The sequence below is a fragment of the Bos javanicus genome, chromosome 10 (assembly GCF_032452875.1).
Source record: "Bos javanicus breed banteng chromosome 10, ARS-OSU_banteng_1.0, whole genome shotgun sequence".
NCBI classification, from domain to species: domain Eukaryota; kingdom Metazoa; phylum Chordata; class Mammalia; order Artiodactyla; family Bovidae; genus Bos; species Bos javanicus.
Window position 1 is genome coordinate 99320448 of NC_083877.1, and position 26006 is coordinate 99346453.

A 26006-nucleotide genomic window follows, 5' to 3' on the forward strand; every position below is an offset into this window, starting at 1 on the left:
GGGTCTTTGTTGCCGCGCACCGGCTTTTCGTAAATGGGGCGAACCGGGGGCTGCTCTCCAGGTGTGGAGCGTGGGCTTCGCATGGAGGGCGCTTCTCTTGCTGGGGAGCACCGGCACTCGGTGCGTGGGCTTCAGTAGTTGCGCTGCGCAGGCTTAGTTGCCTCTCGGAAGTGCGTCATCTTCCCCGGACTAGGGACCGAATCTGGGTCCCCCGGCATCTGTAGGCAGATTCTTAAACCACTGGACCACCAGGGAAGAGCTCCTTTTAAAAAAAAAAAAAAAAAGAGATGCTTATTTGCTGAGTACCATGGACAAAGGAGGAAGGGGTCCCTTCCTGCCCATCACCCAGCCCCCAGTCCCGCTTCTAAGGAAGAATATTTTCATGGTTTAAATTTCTTCCCCAGATCCGTAAGCCTGGTCATGGATGTAACGTGTAACCATGAAAATTCCATCCTTGGTAGCTTATTATATTCTGGCCATCTTGGACATTTTCCTTCTCCTCTTATGTTCTTCAGAAGTCTCTTTAATGAGGATTGTGGGGGCCAGTGGTCTCAGTGGTAGTTTCTCTTCAAACATCCTTACTTGTGCTCTCATTTTAGAATTTAGTTCTGTTGAGTAGGCTATTAAAGGATGACATTTTTTCATAGCAATTTGGAAATATCAATCCATTGCCTTCTGGTTTCTGTTATCATTGCTGTTGAAAAGGTCTTGGTTGAAATTTCATCCTTAATAGGTAATTCGTTTTTTCTCCCTGGCTCTTTTTTTTTTTTTCTTAGTCTTTGGTGATCTGAAGCTTGATTGCAAGGCATCTAAGAAGAGATTTCCATCTCTGTTTGTTTCTAATCTTATTTGGGATTTGCTGTGCTTCATAATCTGAGGATGCCTTGTCCTGCATCACTTTCAGACGTCTTTTACTCAGCATCTTTTCTAACATCGCCTTTCCCCTACTTTCTTCTGTCCTTCAGGAACTTCAGTTATACATATGCTGACCTTTTCACTTTATCCTCCTTATCTCTGTGGTATGGTATTTTCACATCTCTTTAACACTCTGATAATTTTGTGTGAATTCTTTAGCTCTACCTTGCAACATACTAATTTTCTCTTCAACTGGAGTTGGTCAGTTGGTTAGTCCCCGTGTCGAGTTTTAAGTATTAAGTTTTAAGTTTTTTATTTCTGAAAAGACTCTTTCAATCTTTTATATGCTTAGTTATCTTGCATTGTCTCTGGATCCTTTATTCATATGTTCAGATTCCTTCTTTTATTTCTTTAACATATTGGGCATGCTTTTTTTGTGTTGTATATCTATTAATTTCATCTCTAAGGCTTTTGCGGATCCAGGTCTCTTCTTTCCCGTTTGTTTGCTGAATCTCACACATAGTAGCTAACTTCTGTCTGTGTCTGTTTTCTCTCCGTGTGGTAGCAGGATGTATGCTCTTTTTATCAATTTTTAAAATTGAGTCTCTTTGTGTGTGTGTGTGGACGGAGGGCATTTTAATCAGCTCATATTTGTTAGAACCCTATCTGTGAGAATTCTTGAAAGCCTGGGTCAAGGGCGCTCTCCTCAAGGTATGATTTCTATTCGCTTCTTCCAGGACCTTAGTACACTCACTTTTCCATCTGGTAAGCCTTTGTTTTAGGTGAATTCATTTTCAAATTACTTAAGTTACAGCTTTGTTTTGCGTCTATAAATTGCCTTTTATATGTGAGGAAAGGAGTAGAATCATAGCATTTCTTAGGAAGGCATGTATGCTCCACCCGCAGGAAATCCAGGTGTTGGCGTCAAGATTCTTTACATCTCATCGCACACAGCCTTTTGATTCCACTTTTTAACCTTAACCACAACATAACCCATATGTGAAAAAAATGCACGTATCCAAGCTTACCGCCTGATGCATTTTTACGAACTTGTTCAAGCTTGTTACAAGCTTGTTCATGTGCTGCGGTGCTGGGCTCAGTTGCTCAGTCGCGTCTGGCTCTTTGCGACCCCGTGGCTGTAGCCCGAGGTTGCTCATAGCAACACTCACATCAAGAAAGAGAAGGCCTCTCGGTTCTCAGAAGTCCTCCCGGCACCCTCTTCCTGTCATCACCCAGCCCCTCCCCAAAGGCCACTGCCACCTGACTCCTCTTCGTCAGTTTTTCCCAACAGCTAAACGTTCGACACGACATTCTACATGGCTGCTTGCAGCAAGGCAGATGGGCTTTGTTGAGAAGAAAGGGACTGCACAAGGTTCCTTCCCACTTCCAGTGGGTCTAGCTTACATTTTCTTTATCACCACATTATGAGTGGTGACACATAATTCATTTCAACTTTAAAGCAATTCACAGATGGTCCCTGATCTAAACAATAGACCCTTCAAAATTCAGCCTCCTAACTCAAAGAATTTTTTTTTTTCACAGTGGTAGCAGGATATTTGCTCGGTTTTAGCTATCTATTCCTAAAAGCAAATACAGGAAAATAAAAGCCTAATTAAAATGTGTTGCCTCGTAAATTACTGAAAAGGAACACTTTTAACCTTCGGAAGAAAACGTGTTGACAAATATAAGGGAACATAAAGACGTGCTGTCGCTGAGTGTGAGACGTGACGTGAGATGATCGTTCTCACGTGTTTATTTGAAATCCACGCAGTTTAATAGAGAATATAAAAGTAAAGCCTTCTGGAAAGTTTAGGGTTATTTTATATCTAGTTTGCAGAAATTATTATGATGTCATTTTCTTTAATTAGAAGAGTCATTATAGCTGAAAGACCCAAACCCTAAAAACACTTCAGATTTCTAAAGTATTTTTATATAAAGGCAGAAGACAAAGTAGTTAAGAGTCAAGAGACTTCAGAATCACAACCTAGGATTGCAGCCAAGTTCTACGAAGAGCAGACAGGTGATTGGGGGCTAATTGCCTGATACGTTGCTCAATTCTTCTTTGTAATACATAATTGTAATAAACAGCAGAGTTGTAAAACATGTATTATAACAAATATACATGCCATTAACATGGAGTCCAGCATGCAGAAAGCCCTCAATAGATGGGGAGCTATCCTCATTTCTGAAAGCACAGCTTAACACTACCCGGTTCTTAATCGGACAATATGGACCCTTCGTGCCTGCCTTTTTCCATCCGTCTGCATTGTTTCTGAACTTCAGCTGCATCATTGCTTGTAACAGTAATTTGTTCCTTTTACTGATGTATAGATTTTTTGTTGTTTTTCAGTTGCTCAGTCGTGTCTGACTCTTAGCGACCCCATGGACTGCAGCATTCCAGGCTTCCCTGTCCTTCACCATCTCCCAGAGCTTGCACAAACTCATGTCCATTGAGTCGATGATATCCAACCATCTCATCCTCTGTCGCCCCCTTCTCCTCCTGCCCTCAATCTTTCCCAGCATCAGGGTCTTTTCCAATGAGTCAGCTCTTCATTTCAGGTAGCTAAAGTATTGGAGCTTCAGCTTCAGCATCAGTCCTTCCAATGAATATTCAGAATTGATTTCCTTTAGGATGGACTGGTTTGATCCTTTTGCTGTCCAAGGGACTCTCAAAAGTCTTCTCCAGCATGATGGTTCAAAAGTATCTTTTCTATTGCTATTAGGCATTCCAGTTGGGGGATATTACAAATAAAGCTACTGTGAACATTCTAATTCTACCACATGTGTCTTGGGAACCACATGTTATGTCTTACTGTTGAGCACATACCTAGAAGTAGAGTTGCTGAACCATAAGATTTGCATAAGAGCCAAAGAGTTTTCCACCCAACCGTATATGAGAGTTCCAGATGCTCTACGTCATCAAGACTTGGTATTAATATTTGCTCTTTTTCATTTCATTTATTCTGGTGAATGCGTAGTTGTGTCTCACTGTGGTTTTAGTCTGTAGTTCCCTAATGACTAATGAGGCTGAGCACATAGATCCAGTATTGAGTCACTGTTGACCTTAAGTTTTCAGAACAAAACTAATAGTGTAGTCTCCCCGTTCCCAAGTGAGGACCAACCAGAGGCCATGGATAGATATGGGGCTTTTTCTGAGAATTCCTCAAAGAAATAATGCTAAGACAGGGAACTTGCCAACTTACCCTGCGGTCTACACATACGTGTGAAGTGTGTTTTTAGCGTCTTTATTTTGAGGGCAGAGGCTCCTGGACCTCAGCAGGTGTCGGATGACCGAGCGCCACTTGCTACCTGCGCAGGCCCACACTCTGTCCCTGGTTCTCTGCCGTCAAAATTAGTTCCTCCAGACCCACATACGCCTTAGGGTACCCAGCCCACTTACCTCTCTGATCTTAGCTCTTGCTCCCCTTTTCCCTCTCTGGCAGGATTCCCTATTGATCTGAAAGAATTTGAGTCATATTTTTAGGTGTGGAAACACTAGGTGATTTCAGGAATTGTAGTTCTCTGTTTTGTGCTGTGATCTACACTCCGGGCTCTGGGCCTGGTTCACTCTCTGGCTTACTCAGGAAGAGGGCATGACTTCCTTTCCCAGTGTGGTGACCCCACAGAGCTTTCTGTGAATATCCCCTCAGATAAATCAGCCGAAGCACCAGCAGACCTCACTACTTCCCTGTTCTAGTGTGGAGAGGAGGATGGCTTCTCTCTTTCTTGCGCTTTTCTTTCTGCAGATGTTGAATCTACAACATCAGACCTTTTTAGAAAACTAGACTTGTAAGCAATCAGATATAAATGGTAGAAACTGAAGATCACAAGATATTACCCAGAATCGAGAACATTCTGCCCTGTCTTTCACAAGAATATGAGAATGATAAAGTAAATTAGCCTACAAAGAAAGGAAAGGAAAAACAAATGAGGTAGTGTGGCTTAATTATTTATGAAGGCTCAACAAGCTGCTATATTTTCAAATGCTTCACTTTATCAAACCTCTTATGACAATTTTTTCTTGGCTCATAAGCTTATTTTGAAAATAAGTGCCTTATACAGATATTGCATATGAAATTAAAAACTTGAAATGCTGTAATCACACAGTTTACCATACACTCAAAAGCATTTACTAATTACAAATAAATAACTGAATTTGCCATCTTTTTTAAAAATTAGCTTCTAAAATGACTTTTGACTTTAATTTTGCATTCTTAGATTATGTCCAGTGGGAAACATAATTCCTTCTAACCCATCATCCTTTGAATAATTTTTATTTGAAATAAGTCAAATATCTCAGCTTGATTTCATTTACTGAAGTCTGCTAGACCATTTCCCCTTTTTAAACACCTTCAGTGTATGAAATTTAATGCATTTTGATATCCTCAATAAATGAAATAAAATAAGATTCTTTCAAAAATGATGATGTCTCTTTTAAACATCCAAACTATTCTAGTTTGTTTTTCATTACAGAAACAAAAGCATTTTAAAAAGAGATGCCATCCTCTGTGAAAATGAAACCTTGTATATTCACGTTTGCTCCAATCTCCTCTGAGTTTTGCGAAGAAAACTAAACTGAAGAACAGCACTCTATGAAAACTGGTGGATAAGCTAGTTCATCCTCCAGAGCTCTTTGTCAGCCTTCCGTGATAGTAAGTGCTTGGACTCCTGCACCTTAAAATCAACTGATTCCTTTTGTAACTGCCAGGAGCCTGAACCCTGACCTCCACCCACCGATACCTGTGTGAAAATTGACCTCCATTCATCTTTAAGACCACCAATGAACCAATCAGGACATTTGAAAGCAAAGGAGGACTGACACAGTCTTAGCAAAAGAGAATTAGGTGTTGAAAGCAAATCACCAGGAGGCAAGACTCAGTTTGCTATTTCCTGTCTGGGAACAAATGTAATCGGCCCCTTAAAAAGAAGCAATGAACAGCACATGTATTGACGAGCAGCATGACTTGGAGCACTACTTGTTTCCCGTTGTTTATGTCTTTGTGGTAATAGTCAGCATTCCAGCCAACATCGGTTCTCTCTGTGTGTCTTTTCTGCAGGCAAAGCAAGAAAACGAATTAGGCATTTACCTCTTCAGTTTATCCCTCTCGGACCTGCTCTACGCCTCAACTCTTCCTCTGTGGATCAATTATACTTGGAATAGAGACAATTGGACGTTCTCTCCTGCCTTGTGCAAAGGGAGTGCTTTTTTCATGTACCTGAACTTTTACAGCAGCACAGCTTTCCTCACCTGCATCTCGATTGATCGGTATTTGGCAGTGGTCTACCCTCTGAGGTTCTTTTTCCTAAGGTCAAGAAAATGTGCATTCATGGTCAGCCTCACCATCTGGGTTTTGGAAACGATCCTCAATGCTGTCATTCTGTGGGAAGACGAAACAGCTGTCGAATATTGTGACGCCAAGAAGTCTAACTTTACTTTATGCTATGACAAATATCCTTTGGAGAACTGGCAAATCAGGTTTAACTTTGCTAGGACGTGTATAGGTTATGTGATACCTCTGGTCGTTATAATGACTTGCAACAAGAAAGTTTACCAAGCTGTGCGGCAAAATCAAGCCACGGAACACAGGGAAAGGAAGAGAATCATAAAACTACTTATTAGTATCACGTTGACTTTTATCTTGTGTTTTACTCCCTTTCATGTGATGTTGCTGATTCGCAGCATTTTAGAGCATGACATGAACTTAAAAGAACAAGTGTTTGACCATTTCAAGTCTGGGAAGCAAAGTTATAAGATCTACAGAATCACAGTTGCATTAACAAGTTTAAATTGTGTTGCTGACCCAATCCTGTACTGCTTTATAACTGAGATAGGAAGATCAGATATGTGGAATATATTAAAGTTCTTTACTGGGAAGCTTAATAAATCAAAGAGACAAGGAAAAAGTGTACTTTCTGTATCTACCAAAGATACTGTAGAATTAGACATCCTGGAATAGAACCAAGGTATATGTTTTTTATTTTATTTTTTAATATAAATTTATTTATTTTAATTGGAGGCTAATTACAATATTGTATTGGTTTTGCCATACATCAACATGAATCCACCACAAGTATACACGTGTTCCGCATCCCGAACCCTCCTCCCACCTCCCTCCCCATGCCATCCCTCTGGGTCATCCCAGTGCACCAGCCCCACGCATCCTGTATTCTGCATCGAACTTGGACTGGCGATTCGTTTCATATATGATATTATACCTGTTTCAATGCCATTCCCCCAAATCATCCCACCCTCTCCCTCTCCCAGAGTCCAAAAGACTGTTCTATACATCTGTGTCTCTTTTGCTGTCTCACATACAGGGTTATCATTACATCTTTCTAAATTTCATATATATGCGTTAGTATACTGTATTGGTGTTTTTCTTTCTGGCTTACTTCACTGTATATAACAGGCTCCAGTTTCATTAATATTAATGATATTATGCCATCTAGATTATATTTTGCAGAGGAAACCTAAACATGTGTTCCCATTGAGGGACAATTTTAATCCTAATGGAAATATTTTTTAAAAAGGTTGTATAGCTCCCTGACTTTTATTAAATGAGAATTAAATAAAACTGAATATTTTCCTAATGACTCGGGGTCATTATTGTTCATGGCAATTGTTTTTGTATCTGTGCTCTAAGCTCTCAGAGAGTAATAGGCTGTATTGGACTGTGCGTTTTTAAAGCGGTGACCACGGGGTATGGTCATGGTGATTTTCCCACTCCTCTGGATTTCAGACCATCACTCCGCCCGATCATATGGACCTGTCTCCAACAACACCTGCTAAATACTGCTTCCATCTGTCTCCTTAGTTAACGAATATTTATTGAGCCCATTCTATGTACCAGGTTTTCTGTTAAGTAGTGAGGTTACAAGAGAAATGATCTAATAAGCTTTTTGAACCTTATACAATCACTAAGTCACTAGCTTGTAAGAGCTCTTTATAAAAGTAAATTGTTTCTGAGTGAGAGTCTGAAGGCCTCATCCACGATATAAAGGACATGAGCCTTATAAAATTTCCTTCAGCTACTCAGAGAACTTTTTACCTTCTTTAAAATCATTATTTTAAAAAAGTTTGGTTCTTTCAAAATCTGCTGTTGAGTACAGGACGGTTGTATAGGTTTCCCAGGTGGCGCTAGAGGTAAAGAACCCGCCTGCCAAAGCAAGAGATGTAAGAGATGCAGGTTCGATCCCTGCAGGTTCGACTGAGCCCAGTGGGCTACAGTCCATGGGGTCGCACGGAGTCGGACACGACTGAAGCAACTTAGCAAGCACACATACAGTATGGCTGAAATTACCAGAAGTTTCCTGTCTAGACAAAAAGATATGCTATAGACAAAAAAAGACATTTATTATTTTAAATCTTACATTCAGAGACTTCTTTGGGGCTTTAGAGTATTCAGGAAATCTTGATATATTCTTTTATATTTATATTTTCTCATTATATAAATTACTTTGCCAAGTTTTAAGTAGGTATCATTTTTCTTCTTAACTGAAGTGTTTTTTAAGAATTTTAAACATTTTCTTATCCTATTCTTCCCTCTTCTTTCTCTGTCTTATCTGTTTCTTCTAGTACCCAAAATTGATCAGCTAGCAAATGTCTTGGTATCATTTGTGTCTTCACAGTAGAAAAAAAATCCAATAACAAAAAAGACTAACAATTAACTTCTAGATATACACTGAAAAAAACCAGGTAGTGCCCAAACTGACTCCATCTTCTGTTAAAGTTGTCCGTGATTGTTTGGGTGCACAAGAGAAAACCACCTTGCTTTGAGGCCTCAGGTGCTTTCTCTGATCTTTGCACTTTTTTGATCAGAAAGTTTCTGGAAAATTAGTAGATTGTTTCTGGGCATGCTGAGATACATTTATGAATCCTTAAAGGTCAAAGATACATGAATGAAATGAAGAGTAACTAAAAGAGTTTGGGCTGCTTCATTCATTCTTGATAAATTATTGGCACCCCATACATTGAATATGTGTTACAGTAAAAGATCCAGGAAATCTTGCCCACATTTGGAAACTCAGACCTAGATTGTCTTGTCCAAGATCACACAGTTCATTGGAAGCAGCTGGAATTCAGTTGCTAACTCATGTCAGACTCTGTGACCCCATGGACTACAGCACACCAGGCTTCCCTGTCCTTCACTATCTCCTGGAGCTTGCTCAAACTCATGTCCATCGAGTCGGTGATGCCATCCAACCATCTCATCCTCTGTTGTCCCCTTCTCCTCCTGCGTTCAATCTTTCTCAGCATCAGGGTCTTTTCCAGTGAGCTGACTCTTCACATCAAATGGCCAAAGTATTGGCGCTTCAGCTTCAGCATCAGTCCTTCCAATGAATATTCAGGCTTGATTTCCTTTAGGATTGACTGGTTTGATTTCCTTGCTATCCAGAGTCCTGTCTTGAAGCCCTAGAACCCCAAATTCACTTCAGTTGCTTTTCCTCCTTTGTGTTTTTTTAAAAACATACCATTTCATTTTTATTGTTTATTTTTATTGAAGTATAGTTGATTTGCAATGTTATTAATTCCTACTATACAGCAAAGTGATTCTGTAATGCTTGTAAATATATATACGCTATTTTTCAAATATTTTTCATTATGGTTTATTATAGCATTTTTTTAATTAGAGGACAATTGCTTTACAATGTTGTGTTAGTTTCTGCTGAAGAACAATGTGAATCAGATATACATATATCCCCTCCCTCTATATCTACTATATCTTTCTTTAGGGATGCAAACGGCATATACACATGGAGAGTAGTTCAGGATAGTCATTGGATTTAGACCAGAATAAGGAGAAAACAAGAGTTATTTCATGAATCAATACCTTTGGAAATAAATCATACAGATAGTAATTAAGCTGATCTGTTAAAGAGAACTGATTAGAAATTGACCTCAGTTGGTTATATCAAAAGAAACGGCAAATAAAAATTTGTGGCCCCCTTAGAATGTTCTACTTAATGATTAACAACAAAACCACTAATTTAACATGTTACGAGAGAAGTTCCAAAGTAAATCAGGCTGTCAAAACCTTTGAGCGGGGCCAACCATGGAGAACACATTTTAGGAAGATGCTCATATGATTTAGGGCAAAGTCCTCTAGATATCTTGTGGTTCAGCTGGTAAAGAATCTGCCTGCCCTGCAGGAGCCCTGGGTTCAATCTCTGGGTTGAGAAGGTCCCCTGGAGAAAGGAAAGGCTATCCACTCCAGTATTCTGGCCTGGAGAATTCCACGGACTGCATAGTCCATGGGGTCACAAAGAGTCGGACACGACTGAGCGACTTTCACTTTCACTTTCATTCTCATCTTCATGAGGATTAGTGGACATCTACCCAAGTGACGGAATACCCAACAATGGAAACAGTGACAGACTTTACTTTCTTGGGCTCCAAAATCACTGCAGATGGTGTCTGCAGCCATGAAATTAAAAGATGCTTGCTCCTTTGAAGAAAAGCTATGACCAACCTAGACAGCATATTAGAAAGCAGAGACATTACTTTGTCAACAAAGGTCCATCTAGTCAAGGCTAGGCAATGGCACCCCACTCCAGTACTCTTGCCTGGAAAATCCCATGGATGGAGGAGTCTGGTAGGCTGCAGTCCATGGGGTTGCTAGGAGTTGGACATGACTGAGTGACTTCACTTTCACTTCTCACTTTCCTGCATTGGAGAAGGAAATGGCAACCCACTCCAATGTTCTTGCCTGGAGAATCCCAGGGACGGGGGAGCCTGGTGGGCTGCCGACTATGGGGTCGCACAGAGTTGGGCACGACTGAAGTGACTTAGCTGCAGTCAAGGCTATGGCTTTTCCAGTAGTCATGTATGGATGTGAGGATTTGACCTTAAAGAAAGCTGAGCACTGAAGAATTGATGCTTTTGAACTGTGGTGTTGGAGAACACTCTTGAGAGTCCCTTGGACTGCAAGGAGATTCAACCAGTCCATCCTAAAGGGAATCAGTCCTGAATATTCATTGGAAGGACTGATGCTGAAGCTGAAACTCCAAAACTTTGGCCACCTGATGCGAAGAACTGACTCATTGGAAAAGATTCTGATGCTGGGAAAGATTGAAGGCAGAAGGAGAAGGGGACGACAGAGGATGAGATGGTTGGATGGCATCACAAACTTGATGAGTCTGAGCAAGCTTCGGCAGTTGGTGATGGACGGAGAAGCCTGGAGTGCTGTAGTCCACGGGTTGCAGAGAATCAGACACAACTGAGCAACTGAACTGAACTGACCTGACCCAAGTGATAGTCCCTGGAGGGACTCTAGGGGTACGAATACAGCAACGTGAGCTGGTAAGGGCTGGATCCCACACACCGTGGCTGTGGTTACTTCCTCTAGATGTTTCAGCAAGTCCATTATGATAACCGAAGGAGCTTTGCTGTTGGTTCCACATTCTCAGTAGAGCCTGCTTCTAGGAATTTATAGCTGTGAGGAGATGCAGCTATGGTCATCACCATAAACAGAGAGGCAGAGTCCAGTTTTACTTTGCTTAAATTTTTTATTTTTGTTTCCTTTTTAAAAATATTATTTTTTTATTTGAGTGAACTCAATTAAACGTCTAGGATAGGCTAGTAAAGAGACCGAGAACAGGTTTTTAAAGTCTCCATTTTTTCTGTACCTAGTCTGGGGCAAGCTTCACAGGTGATGTCTAAGTGCTAGTCGCTTAGTCGTGTCTGACTCTTTGTGACCCCATGGACTGTAGCCCGCCAGGCTCCTCTGTCCATGGGATTCTCCAGGCAAGAATACTGGAGTGGGTAGCCATTCCCTTCTCCAGGGGATCTTCTTGACCCAGGGGTTGAACCTGGATCTCCTGCATTACAGGTAGATGCTTTACCATCTAAGCCACCACAGGTGAAGAACAAGTTAAAAGACATAAAAAATAACCACCTCATTTTGTTCAAATTACATACCATCACTTCCCCAGGAGCAACCTGAGAAAATCTCCCTTTGCAACCTGATTTATTCCCTTTTTCCAATTTAAGCTAAACATTCTCCCTGAGATACCATATTTCTAATATTTCATGTTATGATCAAATAAGCAATTATTTGCCAATTACTTCTCTTGACTTTATCCACTTTTAATTAGAAAGTACCTATTTTAAAGTGGAATTTGTAATACATAGCATGTAGGTATTTCGTTTTATAATGTGTCTATCTTCTCCTGGGCCTCTGCTTTCCCAGGCATCACTGTCATCAGTCATTCACGCATGGGGCTTCTGCTCTTTTCTGGTGAAACCCATCCACAGGTTGCTATGGAAACACAGCAGCTATTATAACACCCTGACCCAGGAAGCTCTTTGTGATAAGAGGTGTGTTTGTCTAGGTTCTTCAGGTGACCCTGCTGTGAATCAGAAGTCTGTTCCTACAATAGACAGAACAGCACACAAATAATACACATTCATAGACACACACAAGCAACCCACATCATCTCACAAAAACAAATGGGCAAAAATTTCCTGAGACCTTTCACTCTATTTTCGTACTGTTTTGTAAGAGGTCTAGCGTGCTGCAATCCATGGGATCACAAAGAGTCAGACACAACTTGGCAACTGAACAACAACCATACCAACAAGGACACATGTGACCTCTTTGCCTTCTGAAATAATGCACATGTGGGTGTTTTATTTCCTTGTTTACTGAATCAGCAGCTGGGAGACATTGCAAAGATTCTTCCCTCCTCTTCCCTCCTCCCATCTTCTTCCTTCAACCCAAAGTGGCTGCCAAGGAGGCCGTGCTAAGGAAACTCGTATACACGTTGTTTCCCTTGCTCTGCTATTCTGAAAATATCCAGGTCTGACTGGGAGCTTTTATTTACATGTCCTGAGCAGACAGCCTCTGGGGGGAGATAATAGAAGGTCAGTTTAAAAGAAAGCAGGGCTGTCCAGTTTAATTCTCCATTCACAGTGTAAATACCTGATTCAAGTTAAATTTTTTGTCTTTTGTTCTTTGGCATTCCACGCCCTTTCTGCGGAGCACGACAGGTTGGTTTTCAGTTGCGTTGGGTGAATGCCCCTTTTGTGCAGGAATTAGCCGACGAAAGCAACACAGGGTCAAACGAGGGTGAAGGGCAGTGATGCGGAAGTTAGAGTCCTCTTCTTCTTCCAAGATCCTTGTTGACATCACTTGTTGCTGGCCGAGAAAATTCACATAGCATCCCTGTCTGTAGCCAGCAGGTGGTGATCACGTTCTATTCAGGACCTCGTAGCTCACAGCTGCCACTCCCCAAAAGCAGAGAGGAGTTTAGAATGACATTTTTACAACCAAGAAACAAGCAAGATTCCCTGTGAATTGGAAGTGAATGGGGGCAAGTGCTGAAATTCAGTTTGTATTCTTTATTTCTTTGCTTTCTAGAGAGCTTGGTAACCATTAGATAGTTTCGCTTGGTTTGGGTGTCCCTGGTGGCTTAGCTGGGAAACAGACCTGCTGCAAAGACCTGAGTTCAATCCCTGGGTTGGGAAGATTCCCTGGAGAAGGAAATGGCAACCCACTCCAGTGTTCTTGCCTGGAAAACTCCATGGACAGTGGAGCCTGGGGGACTAACGTCCCTGGGGTCACAAAAAGTGGGACACGATGTAACAACAAAGACCAGAGCAAATTCCCTGTGTCATTCTAGTTTGTTTTTTGTTTCTTCCAAGCTGGTTAAATTGGTCAGTTTACACCTGAGAGAACACAGACTGAGTTGCATAATTTCTGCACGATTGTGGCAATAACGCTGATGACTTGTTCTAGTTTAGTTATCTTACCCACTGGCCACCTTCCACAGGAAGAGAAACATAACATATGAGCCGGGAGCCGTTTGCAGTTTTGTCTATGGTGATGAAATGAAAGTCAAGATGTAATTCAGTATATGTATGACTTTCCATTTCTAATTTATTATTGTTAGATCTCAGCACTAAAAACTTACATCTGCTATTTTGAATTGTTTAAATCTGTTCTTCCCCAAAGAATAGTAATACAATCATGTTCCAGTTTAACAGCATTTGCATATCATTAAACATATTATGCCCTATAATTTACTTTTCCTCTGCCTACAATTTTCATAAGCTCTTTATGAAGCACCAGTGGATTTTTACACATTTAAAAACAGATTATGATTCCTCAAATAATGTTACAATTAGGTGTTCAAAAAGCAAGTCAATAAAGGAATAGGCTGGAGAAGCCTCTGTGCCATCACTCAGGGCGAGCTATAGAATAAATTATAAATGTCATTATCTAGGAAATGTGTGCTCAATTAATTGCAAAATCAAATACAATCAAGAAATCTCCCTCTGCAGTGACTGGACTTGCCGATGCTGTGAAAAATATTAACTTTGGTTCCCAGAATTTCATTGATCCTTCGTGGAAATGTAATTGAACTTGTAAACATCCTTCTAAAAGGATCCTTTTCAAAATTACTGCAAAATTTCTGGTCTTGGCTCCAAGACTATTGACACTTCCTAACAGATAGATTAACTTGGAAACTCTGAATTCTTTGGATGATTAAATGCATCGAATCAAAAGCCTGCAATAATGGACTAAAAAGTGCCTCTGAAGGAATGTCATAGAGAGACATCCGGCAATCCTGGACGCACGCACAGTGCCAGCTCTGTGACGCTTTCTTAGCGTTTTTAAATACGTATATAGCAAAAAGCCCTCTGTCATACCACCCACCCACCGACGGAAATGACGCTGATGCTAAGGAACGCTACTGTGAACCTCTGGGGCAATGCCTTCCATGCTTGTCTGTCATTTACCCAAGAAGGGAGCTGGGACACCCTGCGCTCCGAAGCACTGCCAGGTGGAAAGGCCTAGCGTCTCCCAGCGCTCACCTGGCTCCCCTTGGGTGAAAAACTTCCCAGCAGGGTCTGGAATAGGCAGGGATTCTTTCTCTTGCTCTACAAACCTTGCCCCGACCCCTAAAAGGGCTGTTGCTAAGGGTGTTCTCTTGATAATCAAACTTGTTTGTTAAGTGAATAAATAATAAGTCAGTCAGTGGAATCAGCTAAAATGGCACAATTTCACTCTCAATCCTAACTCCAGAGTTAGGTTTCTGAAACCCTTAGCACTATTTGTATTTTCAGTTGAAAATTCTTAAGATTATATGGGAAAATAAGGTTAAGGAGAAAGAGTTTTCTTTTAAGAAAGTTTTAATTAATATTTCTTACATTTGTTAAAGTGAAATAGAAACAAATATTAGCAATGATATTTTAAATTGGTTAAAAATAGGAATTATTTGGATTAGCATCTATCATTCTTTGCTCATGATATTTTTCTTTAAATTTATAGTCAGATGTTCATAAATGGACTAAATTTTGTTGCAAACTATGAAATGGCTTGTGTGTCTCTTCTCTCACATTCAGTGTTACAAAACATTTAGTTAGAACGCCCAGCCCACATACCACCAAGCTACAGGAAATTCCATTTCAGTCATTACTGGGCTGTCCTTTTTCAGGTTTACGCCAGAATCAGAGAGATTTAATGATGCTAAGAAATTGAAGGAGGAAACTTGGGTTTCCAGTCTCTAATGATCTCCAGTGACAATGGCATTATCCAAGCTTTCAACAGTTCTTTGAACCTCTGTTGCTCTTTGCTGCCTGCCTGACTATCATGAGGCCCAGAGCTCATTGACAAGATGGACCAGAAGCCAGCCAATGACCCACAAACCTATCCATCAGGTAGACATTCTCTTCAAAACCCATGTGGTTCTTGGCTTCAGGAGCGGAGCAGGTACATAAGTGAAGCTGATCGAAGTCACTCAATCCATCGATGGGCCTCTAGGTTGCTTCCCTGGCTGTTGTAAATAGTGCTGAAATGAGCATTGGGGTACACGTGTCTTTTTGAATTATGGTTTTCTAGAGCCTGTTATGGAGAAGGCAATGGCACCCCACTCCAGCACTTTTGCCTGGAAAACCCCATGGACGGAGGAGCCTGATGGGCTGCAGTCCATGGGGTCGCTAAGATTCGGACATGACTGAGCGACTTCACTTTGACTTTTCACTTTCATGCATTGGAGAAGGAAATGGCGGCCCACTCTGGTGTTCTTGCCTGGAGAATCCCAGGGACGGGGGAGCCTGGTGGGCTGCCGTCTATGGGGTCACACAGAGTCAGACACGACTGAAGCGACTTAGCAGCAGCAGCAGCAGAGCCTGTTATACACAGTGAAGTAAGTCAGACAGAGAAAAACAAGTATAATATATTAATGCATATATATGGAATCTAGAAAAATAGTAATGATGAACCTGTTTGCAGGGCAGCAACAGAGATGCAACGCAAAGAACAGACTTGTGGACACAGCAGGGGAAGGAGAGGGTGGAATGAACTAAGAAGGTAGCATCGACGTGCATACACTACGGAGAAGGGGGCGACAGAGGCTGAGACGGGGGAGGGCATCACCGACCCGAGGGACGTGAGTCTGACCGGGCTCCAGGAGCTGGGGGTGGACAGGGAGGCCTGGCGTGCTGCAGCCCATGGGGTCGCAAAGAGTTGGACCCGACTGAGTGACTGAACTGAGCTGATGTGTAAAATCGATAGCTAGTGGGAAGCTGCTGTGTAACACAGGGAGCCCAGCCTTGTGCTCCGTGATGACTTAGAGTGGAAGGGGTAGGGAGGGTGGGAGAGAGGGCCATGAGGAGGGGATATGTATAGTTATGACTGATTGGAGTCGTTGTACAGCAGAAACCCACACAACAGTATAAAGCAATTATCCTCCAACTTAAAAAAATTAATTAAAAAAAATATCTCAATCCCCAAGAACAGTGATTGGTTCAGTGTGTCCGGGTGAACTTAGAACGCTGCACAAAGGCTCCCACTTTCACTCCAGAGGTAGGCTGCCGTCCATGGGGTCGCAAAGAGTCAGACACGACCGTGCGACTTTACTCACTCACTTGCGTCATATGCAGACGAGTCTCCTGGAACTTCCTCGGCCATTCTGTGATCATGAAATAGCCAACACGTGGAAGCCACGAGAACTCAGGGACACCGAGCACTGAAGCTGGGTCTGCTCTTGCACTGAGTCTCTGCACAGGGCAGCGACACGAGCCATATCAGCTTCCTTATTCTCCAAGTCAGTCTGAGTCAGGCCCTTTCTTGAACCCCAACACGTCCTAACAGAATGTGGCATGTGGAAGTAAGGGTGATGTAAGTTACAGGCGAAGACTGTCAGTAAACGGCTGCAGAGGTCTGAGGAGAGGGCGATGGGGCAGCTCCAGCTTACGAAATTAGCAGCCCTTGTTACTGCTGCTGCTAAGTCGCTTCAGTCGTGTCTAACTCTGTGCGACCCCATGGACTGCAGCCTACCAGGCTCCTCCATCCATGGGATTTTCCAGGCAAGAGGACTGGAGCCGGGTGCCATTGCCTTCTCCGGCCCTTGTTATTGAATGGCTGCAGAACAAACAACCACCTAAACCATTTTCTGCTATGACCCAGGACTCAGAAAAGGCCCACGAAGGCTCTCACATCAGGGAGCTTTCAGGAAAACCTCAGGACATCTGAGTCTCTGGCCTTCTTTTTACAGCCCTCAATAAGGTACCACAGGAAAAAGATACACTAATACAATTTTTTGTGAGAGCTTGCCTGATAGATTTTCAAATCTAGAAAATACTGCTACCCAAGGGACCTATCCACTGAAGCATGAGTTTTCGTGCTTCAGGAAAAGGAAGGTGGGGAGCGGAATTTTAGTTAGAAAAAGGAAGCCAGTATCAATTGTCTCTAGAGAGCAACGTCTCAAAAGTCAGACATTATGGAGAAAGAAAAGAATTTTGAAATCCCCTGCGCTCCCATTTCCTATCAAGAATCAGGCACGGATGACTTAAATTTGGAGTTTTCTCTAAGCCAAGGGAAGTGATGATGCAGTTTTGATATAAACCAAAGTTCCTGTTACACAAGAAAGTGGAAAAGCCTGGCCACCTGACCCCAGTGGGCCATAGGGAGGAGGCAACAAAAAGTAGAATGAGGACCTCAGAGGCAAATGCTGAACCTCTTGGCCTGGAGAGTTTCTGCTGAATCTCAGAAACTTCAGAGTGTGTGTGTGTCCTGTGAGAATAGTTAAGACAAAGAATGTGCTTTCCCTGCAGGCAGCTGCAAGCCTCTGGGGGAAGTTATGTGTTCACCCTGATGCACAGCAGTGGGTACAAAGCCAGAGGTTAGCATACAGCTGTGCAGGTTGCGCACTGCACAAGAAAGCCGGTGTCTATAGGGCAGCTCACGTTCCACAGACATCATAGATTCGCACGTGCATTATGGCAGTTTCAGAGCATATGGCAGCACTGTGTTCCAACAAGATCAGTGTGAAAATGTTCCACCACTGAAAGGAAAGTGTCTTAAGGAAGACACTTTTTTTTTTCTAATTTGCATAGAATGCCATGTGAGAGGCTTAACCTTGCCTTTCTCCTGCCACCGCAAAATAATGTAAACCTCTTTCACTCCACAGCCTTTATGGGAGGAACTAGGAGAGATGGAGTGTATTTGAAAGATTCAGCATTCAGCCCAAAGTAGCTGAGTTAACCCAATGAGACAGTTTAAGTAGGAAGAGGTGAAAATATCTTTTATTCACAAGCAATATAATTTTTTTGTACCTTGCTACCCAACAAGAGAAATATCAACAACCTCAGATATGTGGATGATACCATTCTAATGACAAAAAACAAGAGGAACTAAAGAGCCTCTTGATGAGGGTAAAAGAGGAGAGTGAAAACGCTAGATTAAAACTCAACATTCAAAAAACTAAGATCATGGCATCTGGTCCCATCTCATGGCAAATAGATGGGGATAAAGTGGAAACAGTGACAGATTTTATTTTCTTGGGCTCCAAAATCACTGTGGACAGTGACTGCAGCCAGGAAACTAAAAGACAATTGCTTCTTGGAAGGAGGACCATTACAAACCTAGACAGCATATCAAAAAGCAGAGACATCACTTTGCTGACATAGGTCCATATAGTCAAAGCTCTGGTTTTTCCAGTAGTTAGGTACGGATGTGAGAGTTGGACTATAAGGAAAGCTGAGTGCCAAAGAATTGATGCTTTTGAACTGTGGTGTTGGAGAAGACTCTTGAGAGTCCCTTGGACTGCAAGGAGATCCAGCCAGTCCATCCTAAAGGAAATCAATCCTGAATATTCATTGGAAGGACTGATGCTGAAGCTGAAGCTCCAGTACTTTGGCCACCTGATGCAAAGAGCTGACTCATTGGAAAAGACCCAGGACTGAACCCAGGTCTCCCACATTGCAGGTATGTTCTTTACCATCTGAGCCACCAGGGAAGCCCATAGGAGCCTCTGATTTGTAGTCAAGTTGGTCAGAAGTCGTGGGTACCCTGGGCTGCTCATGCTGGTGACAGGCATCTGAAGGGAGCGTGTTCGGGGACTGAGTCCTCAACCTGTGGCCTCCGATGCTGTGTCTCCAAGCAGATAGTGTCAGAACTGAGTTAAACTGGAGGATGCCCAGCTGGTGTTGCAGAGGATTGCTTGTTGTCAGTTTGGTGACCAGAAGTGCCAGAAGCGGAGTGTTTCGGGTGAGCAGTGAACGACACCCACAGGACACACACATAGTAAGGAAAAACTGGGTAGGTTTTATCTATAAAGCCTCATTCCCAGAGATTCTGACCCATCAGGACCGGGGTGAGGTCTGAGAATTTGTATTTCTGATGAGCTTCCCAGTATCCTTGAGGAGGGAGGGCCACTTGTTGAGATATCTGCTCTGATCTCATGGCACCCTCTCCCTGGCCTTTCTTCCTCAGTTACGACCAACTAGGGCTTCCCTGGTGGCTTGGATGGTAAAGATTCTGCCTGCAATGCAGGAGTCCTGAGTTCGATCCCTGGGTTGAGAAGATCCCCTGGAGAAGGGAATGGCAACCCATTCCAGTATTCGTGCTTGGAGAACTCCATGGACAGAAGAGCCTGGCAGGCTATAGCCCAGGGGGTCACAAAGAGTCAGACACAACTGGAGCGACTAACACACTCAGATAAAAACAGTGAAGGTACAACTGTACCCAAACACAGGCAATGAGTATGTCTGTGGTTCCTCCTATTCCCAATGCATGTCCCTACCTGAAGTTTGCTAAAAGACAGACATCTTTATCTTTCAAAAACTGTGTTCAGGTAGGTTTCTGGCTATGGTTTTAACTTGCAGAATTGAAAGAAAGCAGTTAGACTGAACGCTGCGCAATTTTAAGATGCTGTACAACCTCTCTGATCTCACAGCTCTATGGTGCAAGCCACATTTGGTTCTTCTGTGAACGGTTTCACCCCTGTCTCCCTCCACCAGGCCAGAGCTGTTTGAGAGCAGAAACCACACTTTCTTCATCTGTGTGTCTCTTCCAAGCCCATAGTCAGTTCCCTTTCTGGAAACGAACATGAAGTTTTGCATAGTCTAGAGGTAACCGGAATCGTTTTTAGAAGACATTAAATGAGTCCACTTTCTATTCTCATATGAGTGATGTTCTGTCATCATTAAAGCCCAGTTTACTGCCCAGGAGAAAGGAAGGAGGTATCAAAGAAATACAATCTGTGAAAGAAGATGTTGCTTGCTGATGCCCCACTGGGTAAAAAGATTCTTTCCTAAATCCTTCTGATTCTAGGAGGAAGCCGTGAAGTAGAGAAGACTGGAATGAGAGCGTGCATGCCCCTGAGGTCAGATGGAGAGAGGTCAAGGGGGAAAGGCTGAAGCAGAGGGGCTTGTCCTGTTGGGGACTCAGCAAGGAGACCACCTTCAGGGAACTCTTTAAAAAAAAGAGAGAAAATGGCAATGGAAGAGAGACACAGACACGGTGGTAAGCCATGAGGGTGCTGAGAGAGGTGCCCGGAGGTCAGCTCGGTGGGCGCGGAGGATGTCCAAACACTGCTATGTGCTCCTGTTGGGGAACACTGACCGAAACAGCCTGCCCTGGCCAGGTACCATAGTAACCATTTGCGTGAGTTGTCTTATGACAGGGAACAAGCCACCACCAACCGGGACAATTCGGGAAAGTTCGAAAGGAGACACCAGTCCACATGTCCTACCTACCTCTCAGAATCTTCCGGCAGGAATCCATCCTGGCTGAGCAGGGTGCGCACCACCAGGAAGGGCCCTGAGTCAGAGTAATTGGCCAGAGACGATCCAGAAACCAGTCCCGTCACCATAAAACCAGAGACGATCTAGAAACCAGTCCCGTCACCATAAAACCAGAGACCACGAGGCGCACGGCAGAGCAGTTTTCCTGGTTCGCTGACTCTGCTTACCTCCCAGGCACCCCTTCTCAATCAAGTCTCTTACTTTGTCAGCGCGTGTATCTACGGGACAATTCATTTCTGAGTGTTAGACAGGAGCCCACTCTCCGGCCCTGGGAGGGGTCCCCCCTCTAGTATCACTCCCAGAAGTGGAAAGATGCAGGAGTGAGGAGGGCAGTGGGAAAAGCATGGATCGCTCTGGGGGCGCGTGGAGGGCAGGAGTGATCCCAGGGCAGAGGCTGGATGGTGACGGAGATCCAGAGTATCCCCAGGATGAAAACGGTGGCTGAGAGCCAGCACACCTGCAGCTCTGGCGAGCACCTAGGTGAGGGAGAAACCCTGGACCCCCACAGCCAGCACGGGACAAGTCACGCTGACTGCAGGGTCAGCGGTTCTACCAGGAGGGTCCCAGGAGATGGGCACGACACTGCCTCAAAGGCTAGAGCGGACCAGGGGATGACACAGGACCAGCAGGGGAACAGCACCCTCCTCATCACAGAGGACACAGGAGCTTCCCTTCCCGAGCGGGGAAACAGAGCAAGACCCTGTGGTCCAGTCCTTCCCCACCACGACCTCCACCACTTCCTGTGCCAGCCTCCTGCCCGTGGAAAAGTTAGTCAAAGAGTAAGTTTAATCGGATAAATGAGAACATGCAAAAATGAAGGAAAGCAATCAAAGGAAACCAAATAATAATAATGTACTCATTAAGCACAGTCAAGGACTTTGGGTTCCTCCTCAAGGGCTACGTGGGTTCCTCCAACCCACTGGAGTACTCTTGCCTGGGGAATCCCATAGACAGGGGAGCCTGGTGGGCTGCTATCCATAGGGTCGCACAGAGTTGGACACGACTGCAGCAACTTAGCATGCATGCATGCATTGAGAAGGAAATGGCGACCCACTCCAGTGTTCTTACCTGGAGAATCCCAGGGACAGAGGAGCCTGGTGGGCTGCCGTCTATGGGGTCTCACAGAGTCGGACACAACTGAAGCGACTTAGCAGCAGCAGCAGCAAGGGCTGTAGATAATATTCTGAGCCGTACCCTGTGAGCTGTCTTATAGACACTGAAGCCCCACCGGGTGGAGTTAACTCCACGATGACCAGACTGTAGCCTTGACCTAAGCTGCCGCAATTCCGAGAATTGGCCTCAAAGAAACAGAAATAAACCAACCTTGCAACTGAAGATTAACTGTACCTGAAACAAGCAAGACGATGCTGGTCAGACCACTGCTGACCAATCTGAGGATGACTGTCAGAGCTGACTGTGCTGTTCTGCACGTAGCCCCCTGCCTCTGTCTATAAAAGCTCTTGCCCCACTGGTGCCAGTTGGGGGAGTCCATCTTTGGACAGACGTCCACTCTCTCTCCAACCCCAATTGCCAACCTCTGAAATGAAGCAAGCTTTCCTGTCCACCAGCCTGGCCTGTTTATTGGCTTTTGGGGGAGCGAGCAGCCAAACCCCATCGCTTTTGCTAACACAAGGTACCATCTTGTGGCTATCTAAGACGAGTCCCGAGAAGAAACAGGAATCTTGAATTTGGCTGTTTATCCAAAAGATACTAATCAAATTTCTAAAAGAATGTTTACCTTTTTTATCAGGGCATAGGTTTCACAGTGTTGAACAACAAAGTGAATCAGCTCCACGTGTACATCTATCCCCTCCGCCGTGGACCTCCCTCCCAGCCCACCCTCATCCCATCCATCAAAGTTACCACGGAACACCACACCGAGCCCCCTGCAATAGAGCAGGTTCCCACTAGCTGTCTATTTCACACATGCAGTGGACATTAAGCCAGCAGAGACTAAAATACCCTCAATGCGCAAATTTCAGTCTTCTCCTCACCTTCAGTGGGGATGAGAGGAGACAATGTAATAGTTTCTTCCCCACATCCACATTTTGATTAAAACTGTGTCCTTGAAACTCAACAAAAATTTGGCAGATGGGGCAGGATTTTGCTGTTACATTCATTTTGAGGTTTTTTGTTTGTTTGTTTCTTCATTTTGTATAAGCCTAGTTTATTCAAGCTAAAGTGTCTTCCACTGGAAAATAATAGCAGAAAATAGAGCTACTGGGAAGAGCCCAGAAACAGTATCCTGGCCATTGGGTGCTGCAAGAATGGATGGATAGATAATAAGGAAGATGACGTATTCCAAAATTTTCCATCCTCTTTGCTTCAAAACTCAACCCGGCATCCATTTGATGAAAATGAATTGTCCCTTCCAAGGAGGATGCACATAAAGATAGAATGCTAATGACCACGATACCTAGCACATCAGCTTACCCTGGCACTGAATATTTATGTGATCATCCGATGTGCTAATTAGATTTGAAGAGAGATATCATGAAAATTACATCGTGTTCTTGGTGGAGTTGAAGAAGGGAAGACAGATGGGAACTCCTAGGAATATCAATGGGACTGCCAAGGACTGGGTGTGGTCTTTCTCTGCAGCAGCCTCTATTGTGTGGGGAGTAAGGCTACCTGTTCACTGTCCGGAATGTGCAGGGATCTCACTTGGAGGCAAGACTTGCCTCTTATTTCTGAGTCGGAAGGTTGGCCTCCTTTACTCCTCCTCCATATTCCCCTCTTGGAAGGCATTTGAAGAACATCACCTACAAAACCCTCTATCATAGATGAAGAGTCACAATGGGAAACAATTTATATAACTTCCAAACAACCGAAACTGTAAGACGTTTCGTGTCTCCCACATCAGGAGGTTTTGCCTCTGCTGCAAATCCTTCTGAATGCAGGTGACAAAGCAAATTGTCAAAGCCGGCAGTGGGGGTGGGGGGGGTGGTGGTGAAGCTTATTGGTCCAGAAAAGTAAAGTCCAGGAGCAATTTCAGATGCGGCTGAATTCAAATGCTCAACTCAGTGTGCGCCAGGAAGACATTTTTCACCATCTTTCTGTTTCCCCTTCTGCTATTTTTAGCTTTTACATCAAGTCAGAGATGGCCACTGGCACCTCCAGGTTGAGGGTCCACAGCTTAGGAAGTCCAGGGAGAAGAGAGAACTCTCTTTCCTGACTCGTGATTCTGGTTCCCCTGCCCTTGCTTCCCAGTCTTTGTGGTTAAGAGTTTTTCTCATAGACAAGGCCTGCTCCTGGAGTGTAAGATAGTCACACCCTAAGCTCAGAGACTGAAAGGAGAAGAAAGAGTGGCTTCGCAAGGGAAAATCAGAATACTAATACCGAAAGGAGGAGGGAAAAGAGTGTTTCTGTGATGGCATCCTTCCGGGCTCTGGGGTCCAGGTACACTGACACCAGACACAAGCCTTGTATTATTCGCAATTGAAAGAAAGGTTAGTTTCTTTAAGCTTATAAAAGGGGAAGATTGGACTTCTTTTCAGGGAATAGAAACCTTCAACAATGTTAGCTCCAGAAGGTAATGTCAGGAAGGATACTGGCAGGCAATGGAGGGCTCACTCAGGTTCAGATGATCTGAGAGAGTTTAAATGTTGCTGTTGTTCAGTCACACAGTCATGTCCAACTCTTTGAGACCCCATGGGCTGCAGCACGCCAGGCTTCCTGTCCTTCACCATCTCCCGGAGTTTGCTCAAACTTGGGTGCATTGAGTCAATGGTGCCGTCCAACCATCTCAAAGAGATATTTACAAAAGCAAGGTCAGAGGGTAGTGGAGCCACGGGGATGGTGCAGCACCCAGGGGTAGCAACATCTGGGCTCCCTGACACCTCTGGGCCTGAGGGGCAAGGGGGCGTGGTCCTCAAACCTGACTGGAGAGGGCAGCTGGGCTGAGGCTGTGACCTTCAGTGAGGGTGCAGCCTCAACACAGGAGCTGGGGAAACAAGTCCCCAGAACTTCTCGCCCTTCCCTCTACTTTTCCGCAGAAAGTCTCTATTGGATGACCTACCTACCAGGGAGCCAAAAGCAGAAGTCTCATTATGGTTCATAAGGTCAGCCTCTCAGAGGACGAAGCTGCATAGACAAAGATCAAGAAAGCAGTATTCGATTTTCCAGTTATATTCACACTCTATTCACGGGCCATGAGATGTCTGCCTGTAAGCCCTTGTCTAAACTCCTATACTGCAGCATTGCCTGCGAAACAGCTACAATAAAAATCCCTGGGAACACAAGGGATTGCATGTACACGCGGCAACAGCAGCAATGAGGCCCACTGCAGCTTTATCTTGGTTTAGGATCTTAGGACTTGTTCCTTCCTTTGTTCACTAGCTTTGTGACCTTGAACAAATCAGATAATCTCTCAGAGACAGAGTTTCCCCATCTTTAATGTGAAGATAATATTTTCCTCGCCCATCTGATGGTATTTGTCATTCGGTACAAATGAAATATTAGATATAAAAGTGTTTGGGGAATGACAAAGGACTAATTCCATATTGATCATTTTAGCCTTTGTATATGAGCGGAGGAAATACAATGTTTTATTTATGGGTGTGCATTTTTTAAATTCTTACATCAGGAAAAGTTCTAAAGCCAATCTGCGTCACTCTCTCTGTGGCAGTATATTTTAACCATGGGAAAGTTGAAATGAATTAATAAGAAATTAACCTCCAGTTTACTCCAGGATTGCATTGAAGAAATGATCTTCTGCGATTCTGCTTATTGCTGGGGGAAGAATAAAAAAGGTTAATCAAGTTTTCTGCCTGACATTGAGTCACTGTGCTTATTATCTCTTTATGAGTAGGCAAAAGCGGAAAACATCCATGTGTCCCAGTGAGTTATGCAAACCCTTTAAAAGCTGTGCATTAGCCATGGGTCTTCCTGCTATCTCTCCCCTGCAGTTTGCTGAGAATATTGTCCATCAAATAACTAGGCTTATCACAATTCATTTCTGCACTGCTGCATTCTAGGATGACTGCCTGATCTTCAAACCCCAGATCGGAAGCTCTGGTTTGATATAAACTGCTTTAGAGCAGGGCTTCCCAGGTGGCGCTCAAGGTAAAGAACCCTGCCTAATACAGGAAACACAAGAGACAGGAGTTCTATCCCTGAG

At 43.6% G+C, this 26006-nt stretch overlaps 1 protein-coding gene across 4 annotated transcripts in view; it reads left to right on the top strand.

Annotated features, from left to right (window-relative positions):
* The window catches only part of GPR65 (G protein-coupled receptor 65), a 45117-nt gene extending 19470 nt beyond the window's left edge, over window positions 1-25647 (top strand). For 3 of the 4 annotated variants that reach the window (XM_061429631.1, XM_061429633.1, XM_061429634.1), the window contains one exon: window positions 5329-25647. In XM_061429631.1, the coding sequence (XP_061285615.1) occupies window positions 5787-6812 (1026 nt within the window). In that variant the 5' untranslated portion in view covers window positions 5329-5786 and the 3' untranslated portion in view covers window positions 6813-25647. The remainder of the gene's footprint in view (window positions 1-5328) is intronic. The other variant, XM_061429635.1, reaches the window with a different exon arrangement.
* Window positions 25648-26006: the final 359 nt, after the last annotated feature.